The 25040-nt window shown below is 46.3% G+C and overlaps 1 protein-coding gene across 1 annotated transcript in view; it reads left to right on the top strand.

Moving 5' to 3' along the window:
- The first annotated feature begins 17031 nt into the window (after window positions 1-17031).
- Window positions 17032-25040, top strand: part of ANKFN1 (ankyrin repeat and fibronectin type III domain containing 1) — a 288330-nt gene continuing 280321 nt past the window's right edge. Inside the window, exon 1 of the mRNA XM_069953139.1 lies at window positions 17032-17211. Within this exon, the coding sequence (XP_069809240.1) occupies window positions 17032-17211 (180 nt within the window). The remainder of the gene's footprint in view (window positions 17212-25040) is intronic.

Raw genomic sequence — 25040 nt, 5'->3', positions numbered from 1 at the left:
TTTATGACATGAGTATTACCCCTTTTCCTAAACAACTGGAACAGATGGGAGACATGAGGGGGCTTGCACAATCTTTGTTTCTTTGGCACAGGGCTTAGAAGAAGGCAAAACGGAAGCTCATTCCGAGTTTCATATTGAAATAATTAGGTTGAAAAATGTTCAAAATTCTTCACATTTCAAGAGTATTAACAAGAAGGACAGCTGAGCCTTAAGTTCTATAGCTCCATCGAGGAACTGAGGCATCCTTCAGCCTCCACTATTCTTTTCATTTCTGAAGTGCATTTTTTTAATACTAATTTGGAATATTCTTTGCTTTGTGTAAGATATTAAAAATGTTAAATATTAAAGATATTTTCTGCTAACTGAAAATTATTCACCCCATATTATCCAGGAATAGCATTATCCAGCAATTACCTTTTTTTTTTTTTTTTTTTTTAATATTATTATTGCTATACAGTGTCAAAATAGCTAAGCAAAGGACATCGGGTACTGCAGCATATAGGAAATTATTTAAAAATGAAGATCTTAACAATGAGTATTACATTTTCATATGACGAACTGAGGAGTCATAGAGATCGATGGCTGTTATAAAATGATATGTTAATGTACAATGATGCAAATAATGCTTTAAAATAACTCTCCGCAGAAAACATGTATTGTTGATGGAGGCAATTAGCTATTTTTGGACGTGTTTAAATATAGTTTAAGAGGTAGTTAGAGAGTAAACAAAAATTATTTTTAAGGGGTTGTCCGAGGATATTTAAAAAAAGGGTCAGTTATTTTGGTAAAAACAACACTGCTTTTGTCGGCGGGCTGTGTCGGGTGTTACAACCTTCCCTTGAATGTGGCATATCTGTATAACCCTACACATATCTTAGACAAGCGTGACACTGTTTCTAGAAATAGAAATAGAGGACCCTTTCATTGTAATCTCAGTCAACTGCTACAAATCAGATTGCCAAAACAGGTCTACTTCTACATAAGCTTATTGTTGGAGAGCGAAATTAGAAATTTATATTGTTTGTATCACAAAGATCCCTAATCATTTCCTCACTATCATGAAGGAAAGTGATATCTGGGTTTAGATCTTTCCTGCAGAGTAAGGCCACGACCACACGTCTTTTTCTGGATGTTGGACGGCCATTTATTGGACCCTGGTTATTAGTGGAATACAAGGTGGAGATTCAGGCTTGATTCACACACAGTAAAATGAAAGTTACTGTTCTCTACTTTTGTGCTACATTAATCCCTTCCTGGCTCCTTGAATTTTGGGCATATTTTTCTCTTACTGTTTACTTTCTAAGACCCACTATGTTTTTGTTTTTCCACTAAACCATTAAGAGTCATAGAATCATAAAATCATATAAAGGGTTTATTTTTATGCACCACGGTATACTATTTACTGGAATCCTTTAGTGGATATATATATATATATATATATATATATATATATATATATATGGGCAAAACTGATGTGTTAAATTTATTCTACATGTTGGTACAAATCTGGAGAAACCAAACTTGGCCGGCTTTTGCTTTGTTTTACTGTTAAAAAAAACAAAAAAACTGAACAACAACATTATTTTACCTATGCATCACCATATTCTGCCCCCTGTAACTTTTTTTTTAACCTATGGACCTCTGTGAGGGTTATTATTTCACCGTGGTCTGTAATTTTTTTTAAGCATTAGGTATATGGAATACCCATCTCATGTGGAGTGTCATATTAATTTTCTTCTTACGTCCTGATATAGGAAGGAAAGTGAGGGAAGCATAATGAGTGGAAAATGGTTGAAAAATGCAAATGTTCCTGATAAATACCAATATGAATTAGGCTCCTTTCACACGGAACAAAACAGGCGAAATTCCGCAGGGGAATTCTCTGCCACGGAATCCCGCCAGCTTCCCTGTCATAATGACAGTCAATAGGAGGCTCAAGTGCCTACTCTCTCGGGGTCTCTCCGCACTGGACAGAGAGGAGGCGCGCAAGCCTCCCATAGACTGTCATTATGACAGGGAGGCTGGCGGGAATTCTCCACTGCGGAATTACACCTGTTTTGCTCTTTGTGAGCGGAGCCTTATGATTAACCCCTTAAGGACAAAGCCTGAAATGACCTTAAGGACCGGGCCAATTGTCACTTTTGCGTTTTCGTTTTTTCCTTCTCTCCTTCTAAGACCCATAACGCTTTTATTTTTCCACCTACAGGGCCATGTGAGTGCTTGTTTTTTTTCAGGAACAGGTGTACTTTGTAATGGCATCTTTTAATCTGCCATAAAATGAATGGAACCCCCAAAATATCATTTATGGGGTAAATTTGGGTCAAAAGATGCGATTCGGCAAATTTGGGGGGGCTTCCACGTTTACGTAATCTACTTTGCGGTAAAATTGGCATTTTTCCTTTATTCTATAGGTCAGTCTGAACACGGTGATATGCAGGTTTACTAGGTTTTCTAACGTTGCTATTTTTATTAGCAGTAAGACTTTTTTTTTGCAAATAGGTATATTTAAAATGGCCATATTGTGAATCTTATAGCACTTTTATTTTTTCACCTACTGGGTCATATGGGGCATCATTTTTTGCGACAGGATCTCTAGTTTTTATTAGCCCGGGACCGCGGCAGGGTGTACATTTATGCCCTCCTTAAGGCCCAGGCAGCAGGGGCGTAAATGTATGCCCACTGTCCTTAAGGGGACCATCCTGCTGCCATCCTGCTGCCATCCTGCTTGCCTGCATGACTCCAACTGTACCTCGTTCGTCGCCACTAGCAAGCCAATCCAGAGGTTGTGACCTGAGGGTCAACTGCCACAAAAAGTCCAACCCATCTTACAGTGGGCTCTGATGAAAACCAGCAGCCCCTTAGACTTTGCTCCTTAGTGCGGCTTACGCCATCGCTAGTGGTGATCAGCATATTCACTCCTCTATGAAAGGAGATTATAACCATGGATCCCGGCAAGGTGCCAGAAGTCTGCAAGACTGACAGAGTGGCCTCCCAGCAGACTCAGCTGATCGCACAGTAGTCGCAGCAGCTACAGCAGTTGTCTGGCATGTAGAAGAAGCTCATTTTAGCTCCGAAGACTCTAACAGCTCCTCCATCACCTCCAGTGCCAGTAGCATCTCCCTTCAGAACGAATGTACACCTGGTTTTGCTGTCCAAATATGAAGGTGATCTGAAGATGTGCAGGGGTTTTGTGTCTCTGTGCACCATGCACATTGAACTCATGGCCAACTAATTCACCAAGGAGCACTCCAAGGTGGCATTTGTCATCAGCCTCATTGAGGGGAAGGCCTTGGCCTGGGTAATTCCACTGTGGGATTAGAATGATCCTGTCACCGCTAAGCCCCAGGCCTTTCTATCAGAGTTCTAATGCATGTTTGAGGAGCCTGCTCTCACATCTTCTGCTTGAGACTACCCTGGATAGTCAGGCTTTAGCTTTGTCATGTGAAAAGCCCGCCAGAATTACTGAGGGCCAGAGAAATATTAATAAATCTGTTGGTTTGGGTAACTAAAACATTGATGTGTAGGTGTCAGGAAGGGACAGCGGACACGGACTGGTGAGCCCTCAAGCTTGCACCCGCCCCGTTTCTCTGCCTACTTGACACAAAGCTCTAGCAGCTACAGACAACTGGACGGCAGTCACTGGGCTTTCTGAGGTTTAACACAGAACAAAACAAGACAAACAACAGAATAGAAGCGAGGTCAGAAATCCGAGTCACAAAACCAGCCAGTCAGAGAAGGTACCAAAATGTGTCCAAGGGGAAGTCAAAGGGTCAATAGCCAAAGTCATAAAACCAGATATTAATGCAGAAGAACACTATTTCAAGTAACTAGGAACCAGATTCTATCACAGGCAAGAACATTATACAAATGCTGGTACTTATGGAACCTTAAGTCCCAGCCTCAGGCTTAGTTGGAGCTGAGGCACAAGGTCCTGCACAGATACCGACAGCTAACTGGTGAGTCAGCTGTCAGTCAACAATCAGTGAACATACACATCACCTATTCTCATCAGCCAAGGGAGTGAAACCCTGGCCTCTGCAACAACACAGAATAGCAGAGCAGAGTAGGTGAAAAACATTAGAATCAGTCTACCTGCTATGGATGCCGTCTTCGCGCCCCCAGCAACCGGCTTGAGCGTTTGTTACCTATGCCACACTGAATGCACAGCTCGAGTCCTAACAGTAGGGTTTTAGAAAACTAGACAATCTTAGATCAACACCACAATCTTCAAAGTGACTTTGTACCCACAATCTACCCCCCCCCCCCCAAACCACTTGTACCATCGGATAGCTGCTTTTAATCCAAGATCTGTCCTGGGGACCGTTCGGCAGGTGATGTAGTTATTGTCCTAAAAAACTACTTTTAAACTTGCAGCCCTGTGTACAACTGCCGTGGCCTAGATTGTGTATGCATTAGGCTGGCACAACCTCGCCATCCGTCCTCCCCACCCTCTTCATCATTAGGAATGCTCCAGGAATATTTTCTATTATTCATCACGTGTGTGAGCACAGCACATGGGCTGTATCATTAAGGCACCTGTGCAGTGTTCACTGCAGAGAAATAGGAAAGAGGGTGGGGAGGAGGGATGGAGGGGTGGTGCATAGTTAGGGCACAGATACTCCAAGCCACGGCCGTTGGGCACAGGGCAGCAAGTTTAAAAGTTGTTTTTTAGGACAATAACTGCATCACCTGAAGAACGGACCCCAGGAGAGATCTTGGATTAAAAGCAGCTATCTGAAGGTACAAGTGGTTTGGGGGAGACAGATTGTGTTTTAGTGTGGAGAGGAAGCAGAGAAAGGATGCAGAGACTGAAAGAAGAGAAGCTAAGCTGTATTTCTTGTATACTATACGATATATACTATCTTTTTTAATATTGGAAAATCTGGAAAACCATTTATTTATTTTTATCAATAATAAATACAAAGCAAGAATGAACAAAATGTTTTTCAAGGCTTTCCAAAGGTACCTATTTACCATTGCTTTCCAAGGTTTTGGTTTGATAAACACGCATAGGCTATGTCTACATAATGATTTTTCTATTTGATATTCAAAATAACGGCCATGGTTTTGACTGCTAAATAAAAAAATTCTAGTTCAAAGTGAAAAATGGCCCTTTTGGGTTTGTCTTTATTTAAAAGGTCCATTGATTTTAACCCCTTTAACCCTTTAAGGACAGAGCAAATTTCGATTTTTGCGTTTTCGGTTTTTCCTCCTTGTGCATAAAAGGCCATAGCACTTGCATTTTTCCACCTAGAAACCCACATGAGCCCTTATTTTTTGCGTCACTAATTGTACTTTGCAATGACAGGCTGAATTTTTCCATAAAGTACACTGCGAAACCAGAAAAAAATTTAAAGTGTGGTGAAATTGAAAAAAAAAACGCATTTTGTTTATTTGGGGGAAATGTGTTTTTACGCCATTCGCCCTGGGGTAAAACTGACTTGTTATATATGTTCCTCAAGTCGTTACGATTAAAACGATATGTAACATGTATAACTTATATTGTATCTGATGGCCTGTAAAAAATTTAAACCATTGTCAACAAATATACAACACTTAAAATCGCTCCATTCCCAGGCTTATAGCGCTTTTATCCTTTGGTCTATGGGGCTGTGTGAGGTGTCATTTTTTGCGCCATGATGTGTTCTTTCTATCGGTACCTTGATTGCGCATATACGACTTTTTGATCGCTTTTTATTACAATTTTTCTGGATTTGATGCGACCAAAAATGCGCAATTTTGCACTTTGGGATTTTTTTGCGCTGACGCCATTTACCGTGCGAGATCAGGAATGTGATTAATTAATAGTTCGGGCGATTACGCACGCGGCGATAGCAAACATGTTTGTTTATGTATTTATTTATTTACTTTTATTTATAACCTGGGAAAAGGGGGGTGATTCAGACTTTTATTAGGGGAGGGGGCTTTTTACTATTAACAACACTTTTTTTTTTACTTTTACACTTATACTAGAAGCCCCCCTGGGGGACTTCTAGTATAAGTGCTTTGATCTCTCATTGAGATCTCTGCAGCATAGATATGCTGCAGAGATCCATGAGATAGGCACTCGTTTACTTCCGGCTGCTGCAGCCGGAAGTAAACGAGTGCCGAGCCGGTGACGGCGCCATCTTGGAGCGGTCCCCGGCCGGCTTCATTTGCGGAGATCGCTCCTCCGGGACAACATCCCGGAGGAGCGATCTCCCCACTAGACACCAGGGATGACGCTGCGTCCGGTAATCGGATGCAGCTGTCAACTTTGACAGCTGCATCCGATTACTGTATTAGCGGGCACGGCGATCGGACCGTGCCCGCTAATACCTACGGTCCCGGGCTACACGCGGCACCCGGGACCGGCGCGGTTCAGAGCGGGGCCGCCGCGCGGCCCCGCTCTGAACTCCCTTACCGGCATCAGGGCGTAAATTTACGCCCGATGTCGTTAAGGGGTTAAAGACAGAGCCAATTTCGATTTTTGCATTTTCGTTTTTTCCTCCTTGTGCTTAAAAGGCCATAGCACTTGCATTTTTCCACCTAGAAACCCACATGAGCCCTTATTTTTTGTGTCACTAATTGTACTTTGCAATGACAGGCTGAAGTTTTTCATAAAGTACACCGTGAAACCAGAAAAAAATTCAAAGTGTGGTGACATTGAAAAAAAAAACGCATTTTGTTTATTTGGGGGAAATGTGTTTTTACGCCATTCGCCCTGGGGTAAAACTGACTTGTTATGCATGTTCCTCAAGTCGTTACGATTAAAACGATATGTAACATGTATAACTTTTATTGTATCTGATGGCCTGTAAAAAATTCAAACCATTGTCAACAAATATATGTCACTTAAAACCGCTCCGTTTCCAGGCTTATAGCGCTTTTATCCTTTGGTCTATGGGGCTGTGTCAGGTGTAATTTTTTGCGCCATGATGTTTACTTTCTATCGGTAACTTGATGGCGCATATACGACTTTTTGATCGCTTTTTATTACAATTTTCTGGATTTGATGCAACCAAAAATGCGCAATTTTGCACTTTGAGATTTTTTGGCGCTGACGCCGTTTACGGTACGAGATCAGGAATGTGATTAATTCATAGTTCTGGTGATTACACATGCGGCGATAGCAAACATGTTTATTTATTTATTTATTTATTTACTTTTATTTATAACCTGGGAAAAGGGGGGTGATTCAAACTTTTATTAGGGGAGGGCTTTTTATTGACAACAACACTTTATTTATTTTTTTTACACATATACTAGAAGCCTCTCTGGGGGACTTCTAGTATATACACTTTGATCTCTCATTGAGATCTTTGCTGTAAAGATATACAGCAAAGATCAATGATATCGGCGCTCGTTTGCTTTCGGCTGCTGCAGCCAATAACAAACGAGTGCCGAGCCGGGGACCGCGCCATCTTGGAGCAGTCCCCGGCCGGCTTCAGTTACGGAGATTGCTCCACTAAACACCAGGGAACGGCTGAATCTGGTAATCGGATGCAGCTGTCATGTTTGACAGCTGCATCTGATTACTGTATTAGCGAACATGGCGATCGGACCATGCCCGCTAATACCTGCGGTCCCGGGCTACAAGCGGCACCCGGGACCGCCGCGGTTCAGAGCGGGGTCGCCGCGCGGCCCCGCTCTGAACGTCATTACCGGCAATAGAGCGTAAATATACGCCCTTTGTCGTTAAGGGGTTAATACAAAGGAAGGATTTTGAGGCTAAAATTTTGATGGATCCAAACCAGCATGGCTTTACTGCGGGGCGATCATGTCAGACTAATCTCATTGATTTCTTTGATTATGCCACAAAAGTGCTGGGTGAAGGTGGTGCTGTGGATATTGCCTATCCGGACTTCAGCAAAGCTTTTGATACTGTTCCAAATAATGAGCTGATAGAGAAGTTGGAGAAAATTGGACTTAATCCCTGAATAGTTCAGTGGATTAGTGGTTGGCTGAAGGATAGATATAAGAGGGATGTTGTTAATGGTGTATATTCCGAACAGAGACTGGTTACAAGTGGTGTGCCACAAGGGTCTGTTCTGGGTCCTATTCTTTTTAATATGTTTGTAAGTGACATTGGAGAAGGTTTAGTAGGTAAAGTTTGTCTGTTTGCTGACGACACAAAAGTGTGCAATAGGGTTGTTATTCCTGGAGGTGTCAGTAAAATGGAAAATGATTTAGCTTTGCTAGATAAGTGGTCCAAACAGTGGAAATTGAAGTTCAACGGTTCCAAATGTAAAATAATGCACTTGGGGAGGAGGAATCCTCTATCCGAGTATCACATTGGCAGTTCTGTGTTGGAAAAGATTTCAGAAGAGAAGGATTAAGGGGTAGTGATTTCTGACACCCTTAAAATGAGTCACCAGTGCAACCAGGCGGTGGGGAAAGCAAATCGTATGCTGGGGTGTATAGCCAGAGGTATAACCAGTAGGAAGAAGGAGATTGTGATCCCGCTGTATAGAGCTCTGGTGAGGCCACATCTGGAAGACTGTGTCCAGTTCTGGAGACCTCATCTAAAAAAGGATATTAATAAAATAGAACGGGTCCAAAGATGGGCTAAAAAAATGGTGGAGGGTGTGAGGCATAAACCATATCAGGAAAGACTTAAAGCGTAACTGTCATTTCAGGGTCATTTTTCTGAAAACATTAAATATCAACAGTACAAGCAATTTTAAGAAACTCTGTAATAGGTTTTATGTACTAAAAGAGTTTCCTTCTGGACTGAAAAAGCAATCTCCCAGCCTCCCCCCTCACTTCAGAAACAGCAGGATTTCTATCTCCATTATGTGGCTATGGAGAGGGGAGGGGCTGAGAGGAGTAAATGAACACGGAGGATTTCTGCAAAGCACAACACCCTGCAATCTTCTCTCAGTAAGTTCATAGATAAGCACTGACCTTTCTGACACCTGAATTTAGCGTTTTAGGTGCCCAGACAATCTACAATCAGCTGACCTTCATGTCACTTCTTCCTGCCCCCTCATCTCCCTCGGCCCCTCCCCCCTTCATAGGCTTACAATGGAGAGAGCAGAGCCCGTCTTCACTGGCTTCTCTGTAATGAAGACGTGTTTGCCTGATAATGCACAGATAGGAAGTCGGGGGGTGGGGGGGAGGCTGGGAGATTGCTTCTTGAGTACAGAAGGATGTCATGATCGCGCCTGAAATGGCATCAGTGCCACCCTCTGCTGCGAAGATTCGACCTCTGCGCCAAAGACTGCGATTTTGGCCATAATCTTCCATTTATTCTGTGTTTTGTTTGCCTTTGTTTTTGCCAGTCTGAACTGTGTCTTTTTCCTTCTGGTCTGCTAATTGTTTTCCCTGCCCCACCCGTGTCTGTGCTGCTAAGTTTCCTCTGGTCATGTAACAGTTAACCTGCCTTGCCTCAGTGATTGACAGCTGGTCCCTCCTATCATCTTGTGGACTTGGTTCCTGGTCTCCTATTTAAGATTGCAGCTTCTGCCTGTGCCTTGCCGGTTATTGACTTAGTCTCTGCCTGCTTGTGGTTCTGTTTCTTTGCTTCTCCTGATTTCTGCCTTGTATCTTTTGACCTCGCTTGCTTGCTGCCTGCCCCCGACCATATTGCCTTTTATTTGACTACTCTTTTGGATCCTGATTTTGTACCTTTGCTGCCAGACTGTTGTGACCCGGATTTCTGACCATTCTTATTGTGTTTGTTTGTTTTGTCTTGTCTATTGTTTCACGTATCCAGGCCAGGGATTGCCGCCAAGTTGTCCGCTGCCATTTTAGGGCAGATTGTGGCAATTAGGTAGGGACAGTGGGAGGGGCTGAGCTCAGGGCTCACTGTCTCTGTGTGTTTGGTGTGACTGGTCCTGACAAGGAAGCTTTTTTGGCTGATGAAACCTATTACAGAGTTTCTTAAAATCGCTTATACTACTGATTTCTGCAATACAAAAAAAAACATGACAGTTACGCTTTAAGGATTTGAATCTGTATAGTCTGGAGGAAAAAAGGGAAAGGGGGGACATGATTGAAACCTTTAAGTATGTTAAGGGACTAAATAAGGTTCAAGAGGGGAGTGTTTTTAGTAAAAAACTAAGCTCAAGAACAAGAGGACATACTGAGAGGCTAGTTGGGGGAAAGATCAGAAGCAATGTGAGAAAATATTATTTTACTGAAAGAGTAGTAGATACCTGGAACAAACTTCCAGCAGAGGTGGTTGGTAAATCTACAATAACAGAATTTAAACACGCCTGGGATAAACATACACCTATCCTAAGATAATAAGAAAGAAAATACTAAAAGGGCAGACTAGATGGACCCAGTGGTCTTTTTCTGCCGACAATCTTCTATGTTTCTAAAATAACGGACGTCATTTAGCTGTCCAGCCATCCCTAAGTACAATGACGGCTGTTGGAAAATAATTCTAGTTTGTGGTTACTAATAGCCCTTTGGGTGTGGCTTAATTTAAAAATCCATTGAATTTAATAGTAAAAATAGAGAAACAACGGTGACAAAAGTAAAACTGTGTGTGTACAACTAATAAAAAACTTCCACTGTTTGCAAAAGACGTATGGAAATAATGATCATGTTCATTATTTTGACATCCGCGTTAAAAATGTCTGTTATTCTATACATTGTGTGCATTGGACGTCTGTCTTTCCATTAACTTCAATGCATTGCCATTGCAGTCAGTTAAATAACTGCAATAACGGACGTATTTTTAAATATCAATGTCGGTCGCCTTTTCTCTTTTTTTGTTGTTGTGTGAACATAGCCAACAACTAATAAAAAAATGTCTGCTGTTTGCAAAAGAAGTCCAAAAATAATTGTCTTGATCATTATTTTGACGTCCGTGGCAATAACGTTCGTTGTCGTGAACATAGCCAAAAAAGTAGCTTTAACCTCTTGGGGACCTATGACTTGGATTACTGTCACTTAAGGACCCATGACGTACCGGTACGCAGGCCCTCCGTTAAAGATGGCTGCTGATTCTTACAGGAGCCATCTTACTTTGTCACATAGGGGACAGTTTCCCTGCCCCCGTGACGACGATTGCTGTGACTGGCTGATGACTTCTCATCGGGCAGTCACAGCAATTTGCTGTGTTTCCGGCACCGGACCCCGGCACAGAGCTGTGATTGGTGCTGTCGAGACAGCACCAATCATAGCTGTGCCCGGGCATCACCTGCACATGGATCCGGCTCCCCGATCGCCCGTGATTGGCTGGTAACCAACAGCCAGCCAATCATGGGCAATCCACACTACTACTCCCATCATCACCTTCTCTGCTTGCTGAGAATCAGCAGCAGAGAAGGTGATGATGGGTGTGGTGAGCCCTGTGCCCGGCGCCCGGTGTGCAGTCCTCCAACCATGGTGCCTCCTCCTCTGCCCCCTCCCCGAACTGCCTCCGTTGCAGGGGGATCAGCTAGCTAGCTGATCTCCCTGTTCTGCGTCCTCCTCCCCCCCAGTACCGGATCGCCTCCTCCCCCTCCCCCTCTGATACCTTCGGGTGCCGGCCACAGTACTGGCTGCGTCCTCCTCTCTCCTCCTCTGCCACTCCCCCATGCCTCCATTGCACCCTCTCCTTGGTGCGTTCTCTTCCTCCTCCCTATGCTGCGCTGCCGCCACCCTGCCACCCCCCCTCAGTCCTGCCACCCCTGCCTCAATCTTGCCACCCCCCCTCAATCCTGCCACCACCCTGTGTCCTGCCACCACCCCTCTTGATCCTGCCACCCCCCCCTCAGTCCTGCCACCACCCCTGCGTCCTGCCACCCCCATCCGTCCTGCCACCCCCCTTGCGTCCTGCCACCCCACCACCTGCATCCTGCTACCCACCTCTGCGTTCCGCCACCCTCTGCATCCTGCCACCCCAGCCTCTGCATCCTGCCATCCCACCCCATGCGTCCTGCCACCCCACCCCCTGTGTCCTTCCACCCCACCTCGTGTCCTGCGACCTAACTCCCTGCATCCTGCCACCCCCTGCATCCTACCACCCCATCCCCTGCATCCTGCCACCCCCTGTGTCCTGCCACCCTACCCCCTGCGTCCTGCCACTCCAACCCCTACATCCTGCCACCCTCTCCTCTTACCCTCTCCCCTCCGTCCTGCTACCCTCTCCTCCCTCCTCTTACCCTCTCCACTCCGTCCTGCCACCCCCTCCTCTCCCCTCTTACCCTCTTTCCTCTCCTGCCACCCTCTCCCCTCCTCTGCCACCCTCTCCTCTTTCCTACCACCCTCTTCCCTCTCCTTTTACCCCCTCCCCTTCATCCTGCCACCCTCTACTCTTACCCTTTTCTGCTGCCACCCTCTCCTCTCTCCTCTTACCCTCTCCCCTCCATCCTGCCACCCTCTCCTCTCTCCTCTTACCCTCTCCCCTCCATCCTGCCACTCTCTCCTCTTACCCTCTCTGCTGCCACCCTCTCCTCTTACCTTCTTTCCTTCTTTCCTCTCCTGCCACCCTCTCCTCTTTCCTGCCACTCTCTCCTCTTACCCACTCCCTTCTGTCCTGCCGCCCCTCTCCTGCCACCCTCTCCCCTCTGTCCTGCTGCCCCTCTCCTGCCACTTTCTCCCCTCTGTCCTGCCGCCCCTCTCCTGCCACCCTCTCCCCTGGATCGGTGGTGCTAATTCTTTTTTTTTGTGCCCCCCAAGTAAAAAAAAAAAAAAAAAGTAAAAAAACCCCACACAAATAAAATGTAAAAACAGTACATAAAACACACACACTAACACTTACACGTAATAAAGCATAACACTTACACACCCCTCTAAGGATGCCTTCACACACACCGGATCCGCTGTGGATTTCACACTGTGGATTCGCAGGGAAATCCGCTGCGGATCCAGTGTCAGTTCATTACTATGAGACTAAATACATGCAGCGGTAATGACATCCCGCTGCGTGTTTGTAAGTTAACCCCCCTGAAGCATACAGCACCTCCTCCCTGCTACGGCTTGCTTCGGGGGTTCTTAGCTGGACGTCCTGCTCAGCCAATCAGTGGCTGCAGCGGGGCTGCACACTGATTGGCTGCGCGAGATGAGCAGACGCCGGGAGCCCCAAAGCAAGCCGGAGGGGTGAGAAGGTGATGTATGCTCCGGCCAGCAGGGGGATGTCATTCCCACTGCGAGTATGTATTCTCATAGGGATGAACTGACACTGGATCCGCAGCGGATTTCCCTGCAAATCCACATCGTGATCCAGTGTGTGTGAAGGCATTCTAAAGAAAAAAACAAAAAAATTGCCCACAGGTTGTTCTCGGCTGAGGAGACATACGCCTGGATTGCCTCCAATACTGAGACAACCACTGAGGGAGAAGAGGAATCATCATCATCATTAAGTGATGATAAGCCCCCAAGGCGCCGGCCAGGACTAGACCCCAGGAAGCCCCACAAGCCCCCTCAAGTGACCCCACCTCGTACGAACCACAGAATCCTGAGTTTGTTGGGGTCATATATGGGGGGTTTCCAATGTTTTGGCAGCACGAGGGCTCTGCGAACACGACATGGCCTTCGTCCTCCATTCTGGCCAAATCCAGCTTCCAAAATCCAAATTGCGCTCCTTCCCTTTGGAGGCTTTCCGTGCACCGGCTTTGCACTTTGTGTCCACATGTGGGGTACTTCTGTAATGTATGCTCATTTTACTTCCTGTTACATTCTTTGAGGGGTGTAGTTTCCATAATGGCCAAAACCAGCTTCCAGCTTGTACTCGGGGGAAATTTCTCTACAAGTTTTATGTTTTTTTTTCCTTTTAACCCCTTGTCAACCTGAAAAATATAAGGCTAGACCAAGTTAGTGCAAAAAAAAATTACATTTTTCAATTTCACGGCACATTGTGTCTGTCACCAGTGGGGTCCATATGCTCACTATACCCCTTATTACATTTCTTGAAGGGTGTAGTTTCCTAAATGGTGTCTCTCTAGGGGTGTTTGCCAACCAGAAGTGGTACTTTGAAAATTGGCAAATTGTAAGGAGGCTTCAAAATTCACTAGGCACTCTTTTAGATCTGAGACTTGAGGTTGCATCAAATAGCGCAATATAGGCTGTAAGTATCGACTCAGATTTACCAGAAATATAAAGTATAACATGTCACGAGAAAACAGTCTCAGAATCAGCCAGATCGGAAAAAGCATACCAAAGTTATTAATGGATAAAGTGAACACAGGTCATATTCCTGAAATTTGGTGTGGTCCTTAAGGCCATTTTGAGCTCCGTCCTTAAGAGGTTAAATAACAGCCGCTGTTAGCACAATAATGGCTGCAAAGTAATGACACGAATATTAATCTTACGAAAACAGCTGTTATTTTAAATTCCAATTGCGGACCTTATTTTGCAGCGTTTAAATGCAGCCATAGTAAGCATGTTCAGGTGTTCACATACACTTAGAGCATTTTTAGAGGAAATATTCTTACAGCAATTACATACTTTGGGAATTTAGTTCATGTATTTTAGTTTAATGCTAGAATACAATTCTGCCAAGGTTAATAGAATAAAATAATACAACAGACCATTGTGATTTGAATGTCATAACTATATGCAGGAGAACCAAGGTCTCTGTAGCTTTTATTAAGGCATCTGAACCAACGATGTTTAGTCTATTCTTTCTCTTAACCTTCTTTAGCAATTTCAAACCATGAAATATTTTTATGTAATGCTACAAAGAACTGGTAAATAAGCTGTTTTAATGTACTGTATGTCTCATAATAACATGGAACACCTCGTATTTAATTCGGGGCACATTACATTCAATGTGACTCCTGAAAGGAACAACAATATTTGGCTTAAATAATATCCGCCTACTATGTAAATAAAATAAAAGGTTAAGAAGTTAAGAATAATGTCATGTACTCCAGGAAAGGTTGTTTGGGGCATCAATAGCATTCCCAATTTATTTTTTTACTTGTCCAGGAAGCGCCGGCAGCCTATGGGAGTGAATATAGGAGCAGGTCATCAAAGCGCTCTGTGCATCCCAGAACATCAAAGCGCTCTGTGCATCCCGAGAAGCTGCGCGGCCACAGCTTCTCGGGATGCTTAAAGAGATAGCGTGCATTTCCCACCGGGATCCCGCGGCACCCCTGGTGGGTTCTCCTGGCACACCAGTGTGCCGCGGCACCCCGGTTGGGAAACGCTGCTTTAAGTAGCATTGTGCTATTTATCTATTATTCATCCTAGAATTTTCAAAATAAAATGGCAAGTGTTACTAGTCAGAGGCATGTCACTATACAATTGGACATTGTCTAATAACGCTGTATATGGACTCAAGCCTTTCACAAGGGGAATAGTAATACCCCGTTGTCTAGTTATTCATAACTTTCTAGAAGCAATACCAGAGTAGAATCTCCATTTTTGCAGATGATACTAAACTGGGTAAAGTAATCAGTAAAGAGGAGGATAATATCATATTACAGAGGGATTTGGAGAAGCCAGAGGCGGTGAAATGGCAAATGAAGTTTAATGTGGATAAATGTAAGGTTATGCACTTGGGCCATAGAAATAATAAGTACAGTTACAGTATGTGCTAAATAATAAAACACTGGGTAAAACTACTCCCGAAAAGGACCTGGGGGTATTGGTGGACAGTAAACTCAACTTTAGTGATCAGTGCCAGGCAGCAGCTACCAAGGCTAATAAAATAATGGGATGCATCAAAAGAGGTATAGATGCTAAAGATGAGAACATAGTTTTGCCTCTTTATAAATCACTGGTCAGACCGCACATAGAATATTGTGTACAGTTTTTGGCACCGGTATATAAGAAGGACACAGCTGAACTGGAGCGGGTGCAGAGGAGGGCAACAAAGGTCATTAAGGGAATGGGTAGGTTACAGTACCAGGATAGGTTATCAAGCTTGGGGTTATTTATGCTAGAAAAAAGACGTCTTAGGGGCGATCTGATCACAATGTACAGATTGGACAGTACAGAGATCTTTGTAGTGGTCTTTTTACTCCTAGGTCTGTAAACATGACAAGGGGGCATCCTCTATGTCTAGAGGAAAGAAGATTTTATCATCAGCATTGGCGCGGGTTCTTTACTGTACGAGCGGTAAAGGCCCTATTTCACGGGTCGTTTAGAGGACCAAACGAGCGCTCTCAGCGCTCGTTTGCTCCTTGTTCCCTGCTCGCTGCCGCCGCTATTCAGTGTGGCAGCAGAGAGCGGGTGAGTGCAGGAGGGGCGTCGGGGAGCTGCTAGGGTGGGCTACACCGGGTGATCGCTAATCGTCCGGGCAGCCCATAGGATACAGCAGCGTCTGCTGCCGATGCTCCTGTTCAACGGAGCGACGGCAGCAGATCGTTGCTGTATCAGTCGCTTGTTTTTCAACATTTTGAAAAACAAGCGACTGCAACGATCAGCTGATCGTTGCACTGATGTCGGCTGATCGTTGCACTCTATTCCGTGGGACGATTATCGACTGTAGCGGGCGATATCGGCTGAATACGGACGATAATCGTTCCGTGGAATAGGGCCTTAAGACTGTGGAACTCTCTGCCACATGATGTTGTCATGGCCGATTCATTAAATAAGTTCAAGGGAGGCCTGGATGCTTTTCTTGAACAATATAATATTACAAGTTATGGGCATTAGATTTCCGGTGATCCGTTGATCCAGGGATTATTCTGGTTGCCATTAGAGTCGGAAGGGAGTTTTCTCCCTGTGGTGGGGCAATTGTCGTCTGCCTCATAGGGGTTTTTGCCTTCCCTGGATCAACACAGTAGGGTTTACCTAGGTTGAACCTGATGGACTCTTAAAAAAAGACCACAAGATAATTTACACATCGCTGATCTCTGAGCACATTATGCAATACATTGCTGTTCTGAGACCTACAGTATCTTAGATGCTGCAGGAGTTTGTTTATTTTGTAACCACTTTAGACTATGTTCGCACACAGTCAAAATGACTGGCGTTTTTATTGGATCGCCATCACTAAGCAGCACTTAGCAATTGTTATAAAACGGACATCTAAAGTGTATTTTATTGTTTGGTGCCTCTCTATAATATGAATTCCTTTCATGCTGGTATGTTATATGTACAGTAAGTTGCATTGAGCTTGACACCAACCATAACATTTGCCATTTCTTGTTTTACCAGGCAATCATGACACAACAGATGCAAAATCTACAGCTTACACAATCCAAAAAAATCAGTGCCCCCTCTTCACCAAATGCAGCCAAACGCCTATATCGAAACCTGTCTGAAAAAATAAAGGGCAGCCACTCATCATTTGATGAAGCATATTTCAGAGCTAGAGCTGACCGTTTCCGGAAACCTTCTGTGGTAAGTTTTTATCTTTTTAGCTGCACTCTAGTTTGAAGGAACACAAGGTCATATTTTAGTGGTCAACTTTCCTTGCAGAATACCTACTGTATACAGTATAACTTATTTATAATATTTTGCACAAGTGTACTTAGAGCTCGCACAGTGGTTCCTGATAGGGTATTTGTTGTGATATGTGTTTTTTTTTTTTTGGAGTGGCTTAAAGGTATAGGAAGGGTTCTTGATGGGATATCTATTACAGAGGATATAACATGATATAAGAAACTTCTAAAGTTATTACCAGCAACCCTATGTTGCTAAAATGTATGTTACCTTGCCTTAATTATAGTGCATTCATCCCTCAATGATTGCCTTTTGGTTTCTGCTGCCTAAAATCCTGAGCGAATGTGCAACTGTTTTTCAGCCACCTTTCAGTAATTTGGGGAGAGCGAAGAATACAAAGTCCAGTGACGAACTACCTAGTTCAACACGGAAACGACATTCCGAATTTTCCGGCGTATCAGACGGCTGGACGTATAAGGCAACCCCCAACTTTTCCAGTTAAAATAGAGAGTTTGGGATTATACTTGCCCTATACTACCCCTCTTACAACACACACTAAACAAAAATTAATAAAAAAAAAATTAGACATCAGTGAGATCTGAGAGCCAGAGAAGGAGGTACAGTAATACTGGCAGTATCCAAGGGGCGGCCAGGCGGGTAAATAAGGTGTGTTTTTCTGAGTATAGCGCCACTATACCGTATATCTTTTTTCCATAACCCGGACGCCAGCAACTTGCCCTGCCCTTCATATAGTTTCTGCATACGGTGGGGATGCGTCTGTTTTTCATCTCGCCTCACCGAATGCAGCGACCGCAGATTCTCCAGTCCGGTTCCGAAGCTCTTCAGCACCTGCCCTAGATGACCCCCGACGTATAAGATGACCCCTGACTTTAGTGAAGATTTTTTCTGGGTTAAAAAGTAGTCTTATATGCAGGGAAATCCTGTATTCCCCGAATTCTACATAGTACTGATGAGCATAATAATCCACTGATGGTTTTATGCAACAGCCCTGGAGCGACATGTGAATGCACCATTACTGGGTTCACACTACGTATATTTTAGTCAGTATTGTGGTCCTCATATTGCAACCAAAACCAGGAGTGGATTAAAAACACAGAAAGGCTCTGTTCACACAATGTTGAAATTGAGTGGATGGCCGCCATTTAATGGCAAATATTTGCTGTTATTTTAAAACAAAGGCTGTTATATTGAAATAATTGCCGTTATTTACTGTTATATGGCGGCCATCCACTCAATTTCAACATTGTGTGGCCAGAGCCTTTCTGTGGTTTTAATCCACTCCTGGTTTTGGTTGTAATATGAGGACCACAATACTGACTGAAACATACATAGTGTGAACCCAGCCTTAGGGTGAGGCTTTTGGGGAGTGACAAGAGCGAGGATCCTTAGGGGTCCTTTTACATACAGTACACAGATTATCCAACAGATTTTTGCAGTCAAAGCCAGGAACAGACTATAAACAGGGAGCAGGTCATAAAGGAAAGACTGAGATTTTTCCGCTTTTCAAATCCATTCTTGGCTTTGTCTTCAAAAATCTGCCAGATAAATCTGTCAGATATCTGTATGTGTGTAAAAGGACCCTAATATTGTGTTTACACCACAAATCTGTCAGATAAATCTTCCTCACCATAAGGAGTTAACATAAATTAAAGTCAAGTTAACCTTATGGTTTGATTTGCATAAGTGACTTTGTTCTTGGTGTGGTCATATTAATTGGGGGACCCTTAGGCACCAGCTGTTTTGTGTTTTTATTACTGAGATGTTAATGCGGCATTTCATTCACACATATCTAGCTAAAACGCTATAATTTTAAATGAAAGGACTGTAATGCTCCTTCCCCATTTGTGGTGGTGAATGTTACGGAAATTAAGAGCTTCATCTAGATGTAGCTCACTTCTCTGCATAGAGCTGAAAATAACAACTCTATTCAGCCTATGATTGAAGAGATGCATTGAGTGCAGATCACATTGAGATTAAACGCACATTTTGACCCCTTGTGTAATTTAATCAGTCTACAGAGAATAAAATGAGTTGAGGAATATTTTTCTAACTTAACTAGCTCATTAAGACTGGTGTTGATCGAACTGTTCGAGAAAAGTTAGGTTCTATTCGAACATCTCGATTTTCTCGGATTCAAACCGAACGTTTTACTGTTAATTTCAGTTAGTGTTCGAGTTAGCGTTTGAGCGCCTTTTTGCCAGCCAATCAGTGCAGAGCACACAGAAGTATTAGAAACGTCAGTGCTGATGTGTAGGCGTATGTAGGCGTAAGCTGCTAAAATCACATGACCATCTCATATAAAACTCACTGTGCTGCGTTCTGGACGCCATTTTCCGCTCACTCAGTGTCTCATTGTTTCCCTGCCTGCTGGCATTTTGATTAGACAGATAGGTAGTGAGATTAGTGATATAGGCAGGGCCGTATTTGCTACGGGTACCTAGTCCGCGGCCGGTGGGGGGCCGGTGGGGGCTGGGTGCGGGGTACGCCGCCGCCGTTGTGCAGCCTTCCGGCACACGCTGCTTTTATCTCAGGACGGCAGCTCACCCCTGCAGCCCCACGGTGCCCGAACTTCTTCCTGCTCGGCGCGATGACGTCACGAGCACTGCAGCAGGAAGAAGTTCGGGCACCGCGGGGCTGCAGGGGTGAGCTGCCGTCCTGAGATAGAAGCAGCGTGTGTCGGAAGGAGCTCACCCCGGGTGCCCCGAAGCTACTTTGGGGGGACCTGCCTAGTCTGCCTCTGCCCCCGGCTGTTCCCTCTTCCCCCCACAGCTTCTCCCCCTGCCTGTGCCCCCATCTGCTCCCCCTGCCCCCATCTGCTCCCCCTGCCTGTGCCCCCTCTGCCCCATCTGCTCCCCCTGCCTGTGCCTCCCATCTGCTCCCCCTGCCCCCATCTGCTCCCCCTGCCTGTGCCCCCCATCTGCTCCCCTGCCCCCATCTGCTTCCCCTGCCCCCATCTGCTCCCCCTGCCCCCATCTGCCCCCACTGCCCCCATCTGCTCCCCCTGCCTGTGCCCCCCATCTGCCCCCCCCTGCCCCCATCTGCTCCCCCTGCCTGTGCCCCCCATCTGCTCCCCCTGCCCCCATCTGCTCCCCCTACCCCCATCTGCTCCCCTGCCCCCATCTGCCCCCATCTGCTCCCCCTGCCTGTGCCCCCCAGCTGCTCCCTCTTCTCCCCTTGCCCCCCCAGCTTCTCCGTCTACCCCCCATCTTCTCCCCCTTCCACCCCAGCTTCTCCCCTGCCACTTCAGCTGCCCCCATTCTCTCCCTGCCACCCCAGCGGCTCCCCTGTTCCCCCTGCCTCCCCAGATTCTCGCCCTGCCCCTGCCACCCCCAGCTGCTCCCCCTTTCCATCACCCCAGCTGCTCTCCCCCTGTCACCCCAGCTTTTCCCCCCTGTCTCCCCCGGCTGTTCCCTCTTCCCCCCACAGCTTCTCCCCCTGCCTGTGCCCCCATCTGCTCCCCCTGCCCTTATCTGCTCCCCCTGCCTGTGCCCCCTCTGCCCCATCTTCTCCCCCTGCCTGTGCCTCCCATCTGCTCCCCCTGCCTATGCCCCCCATCTGCTCCCCCTGCCTGTGCCCCCTCTGCCCCATCTGCTCCCCCTGCCCCCCTCTCGCTCCCCCTGCCTGTGCCCCCCATCTGCTCCCCCTGCCCCCATCTGCTTCCCCTGCCCCCATCTGCTCCCCCTGCCCCCATCTGCCCCCACTGCCCCCATCTGCTCCCCCTGCCTGTGCCCCCCATCTGCTCCCCCTGCCTGTGCCCCCCATCTGCCCCCATCTGCTCCCCCTGCCCCCATCTGCTCCCCCTGCCTGTGCCCCCCATCTGCTCCCCCTGCCCCCATCTGCTCCCCTGCCCCCATCTGCCCCCACTGCCCCCATCTGCTCCCCCTGCCTGTGCCCCCCAGCTGCTCCCTCTTCTCCCCTTGCCCCCCCAGCTTCTCCATCTACCCCCCATCTTCTCCCCCTTCCACCCCAGCTTCTCCTCTGCCACTTCAGCTGCCCCCATTCTCTCCCTGCCACCCCAGCGGCTCCCCTGTTCCCCCTGCCTCCCCAGATTCTCGCCCTGCCCCTGCCACCCCCAGCTGCTCCCCCTTTCCATCACCCCAGCTGCTCTCCCCCTGTCACCCCAGCTTTTCCCCCCTGTCTCCCCCAGCTGCCTCCCTTCTCCAGTCCCCCCCAGCTGCCTCCCTTACTCATCCCCCCCAGCTGCCTCCCTTCCTCAGCCCCCCCAGCTGCCTCCCTTCTCCAGTCCCCCCCCAGCTGCCTCCCTTACTCATCCCCCCCAGCTGCCTCCCTTCCTCAGCCCCCCCAGCTGCCTCCCTTCTCCAGTCCCCCCCAGCTGCCTCCCTTACTCATCCCCCCCAGCTGCCTCCCTTCCTCAGCCCCCCCCCCAGCTGCCTCCCTTCCTCAGTCCCCCCCAGCTGCCTCCCTTCCTCAGTCCCCCCAGCTGCCTCCCTTCCTCAGCCCCCCCAGCTGCCTCCCTTCCCCAGTCCCCCCCCAGCTGCCTCCCTTCCTCATCCCCCCCAGCTGCCTCCCTTTCTCAGCCCCCCAGCTGCCTCCCTTCCTCAGTCCCCCCCAGCTGCCTCCCTTCCTCAGTCCCCCCCCAGCTGCCTCCCTTCCTCAGTCCCCCCCAGCTGCCTCCCTTCCTCAGCCCTCTCCCCAGCTGCCTCCCTTCCCCAGCCCCCCCCAGCTGCCTCCCTTCACCAGTCCCCCCCAGCTGCCTCCCTTCCTCAGTCCCCCCCAGCTGCCTCCCTTTCCCAGTCACCCCCAGCTGCCTCCTTTCCTCAGCCCCCCCAGTTGCCTCCCTTCCTCAGTCCCCCCCAGCTGCCTCCCTTCCTCAGTCCCCCCCAGCTGCCTCCCTTCCCCAGTCACCCCCAGCTGCCTCCCTTCTTCAGCCCCCCCCCCAGCTGCCTCCCTTCCTCAGCCAACCCCAAGCTGCCTCCCTTCCTCAGCCCCCCCCCAGCTGCCTCCCTTCCTCAGCCCCCCCAGCTGCCTCCCTTCCTCAGTTCCCCCAGCTGTTTTTGTTTTATCCCCTATTAGTGATGTTCTGGGGTCACTTCCCTGCACTGAGCCCCCACAGATCTATGTATTCTTATATGCCACACAGCATCCAGTGTATAATGCACCTAGGACCCAACTACAACAGCTGCAGGCACTACAACTCCCAGCATGTACTGACAGTCTGCAGCCCTCAGCATATGCTGGGAGTTGTAGTGCCTGCAGCTGTTGTAGTTGGGTCCTATACACTGGATGCTTTGTGGTATATAAGAATACATAGATCTGTGGGGGCTAAGTGCAGGGACGTGACCCCAGAACATCACTAGTAGGGGATAGGGGGAGATGTTTTTGTTTGTTTTATCCCCCATTAGTGATGTTGTGGGGTCACTTCCCTACACTGAGCCCCCACAGATCTCCGTATTCTGATCTCCCACAAAGTATCCAGTGTATAATGCACCTAGGACCCAACTACAACAGCTGCAGGAACTACAACTCCCAGCATTTACTGACAGTCTGCTGCCCTCAGGATATGCTGGGAGTTGTAGTACAGCGTAGACAGATGTATTGCTGGACCTTTAGGGCTGATGATTGTCACCCACAGATTGCAGCCACCAGGAGACTCTGCACACAGTGATTTATTAAAGGGTGGTCCACTGAGAAACTACAACTCCCAGCATACCCTGAGAGCTGTATAAATGTAGGGATTTGTCACAGATACAGATGAATTCAGGAAAGGAGCGGGTCAGCATGTCGTGTTTAACTGGTTCTATATTGGTGGGCTCCAGGTACCCCAGTCCCACACTGGACAGAAGCGGTCCCCAAACTAAGACGTTCCCGGCCTTCTTCCCTCCTCCATCACGTCTGTTTGATGAGAATAGTGGGCATCAAGCAGAGCGGCACACAAGTGCCAGGGTATATACCATGCATGTAACCTGCCAGTGCCGGGGGGGGGGGGGAGGGGGGGCGCCTCAGCAAGCAAGGTGCCTAGGGCAGCATGAACTCTAAATACAGGCCTGGATATAGGTAGTGAGATTCGTGGGGTGTTTAGCAAGGTTAGACTAGCATTTTCCTGTCCATAGACAGCATTGCAGTCACAGCAATACTTAGCTGTGGTATTGCTGGCTGCATATTGGATTTGCCAATTTATACATAGTGCCCAAAAGTCTGTAATATCAGTCCTGTAGTTTGGATTATGAGTCCTTCAGTCTGTAATATCATTCCGATAGTCGGAAATATCAGTCCTGTAGTCTGTAATATCACTCCAAAAGTCTGTAATATAAGTCCTGTTGTCTGTAATATGATTTGATGTCTGGAATTTAAATTCTGTAGTCTGTAATATCAGTCCAAAAGTCTGTAATATCAGTCCGATAGTCTGGAATATGAGTCCTGTAGTCTCTAATATCATTCTGATAGTCTGGAATATAAATCCTGTAGTCTGTCATATCAGTCCTGTAGTCTGAAATATCAGTCCAATAGTCTGTAATATGAGTCCTGTAGTCTGGAATATTAGTCCGATAGTCTGTAATATGTGTCCTGTAGTCTGGAATATGAGTCCTCTAGTCTGGAATATCAGTCCTGTAGTGTGTTATATAAGTCCGTTAGTCTGGAATATCAGTCCTGTAGTGTGTAATATAAGTCCGTTAGTCTGGAATATCAGTCCTGTAGTCTGAAATTTGAGTCCTGTAGTCTGAAATATCAGTCCGATAGTCTGTAATATGAGTCATGTATTCTGTAATATGAGTCTGATAGTCTGTAATATGAGTCCTGTATTCTGTAATATGAGTCTGATAGTCTGTAATATGAGTGCTGTAGTCTGTCATATCAGTCCCATAGTCTGGAATATGAGTCCTGTTGTCTGTAATATCAGTCCAATAGTCTGTAATATGAGTCCTGTAGTCTGTAATATGAGTCTGATAGTCTGGAATATCTGTCCTGTAGTCTGTTATATCAGTCCGATAGTCTGGAATATCAGTCCTGTAGTCTGGAATATCAGTCCGATAGTCTGGAATATGTGTCCTATAGTCTGGAATATAAGTCCAATAGTCTGGAATATCAGTCCTGTAGTCTGGAATATCAGTCCAATGGTCTGAAATATGACTAATGTAGTCTGGTATATCAGTCTGATAATGTGGAATATGAGTCCGATAGTCAAGAATATCAATCATGTAGTATTTAATATCAGTCCGAGAGTTTGGAGGAGTTGATGGTCAAATTTATCCTGAGTGGGTACAGAGCCCATTTTTGACAGTCTGCATTGCGGAACAATTTTTTAAAAAATAATCTTCATCGGTTAGATGTATTGCTGTTTCATACAGAGGAGTTCCCAAGTATTTTCAATATTTGTTTGAATATACGAATTTCGGGAGATATTCGAATTGAATTTTGAATTATCGAATATTTTACTATTCGCTCATCTCTAGCAGTATTTTTTCCCCCACTTTTTTTCCCTTTCATTCTTAAAGCCAAATTTCAGGCTATAAGTTGTTCCATGTTTCCAGTTTACTATTCCGGATGATAATTACAGCTTCTCCTACTACATATAGGTGTCAAAATTAACCCGAACATCTCCCATTGACTTTAATGGGGTTTGAGTTCAACTTCACTACTGTTCGAGATTTGAATCGAACTCGAACAATTTACTGTTCAATCATCACTAATTAAGACTGTCTGACAAAATAATAATTTATTTACTGACATTGTTTATCAGGGTTTAATATGGTAAGATAGTCAGTTTTGAGATTAAGCTGACGAAAACTTAGTGTGCCTGGTCTGGT

The sequence above is a fragment of the Dendropsophus ebraccatus genome, chromosome 14 (genome assembly GCF_027789765.1).
Source record: "Dendropsophus ebraccatus isolate aDenEbr1 chromosome 14, aDenEbr1.pat, whole genome shotgun sequence".
In the NCBI taxonomy this organism is placed as follows: Eukaryota; Metazoa; Chordata; class Amphibia; order Anura; family Hylidae; genus Dendropsophus; species Dendropsophus ebraccatus.
This window is presented reverse-complemented; position numbering and strand designations above follow the sequence as displayed.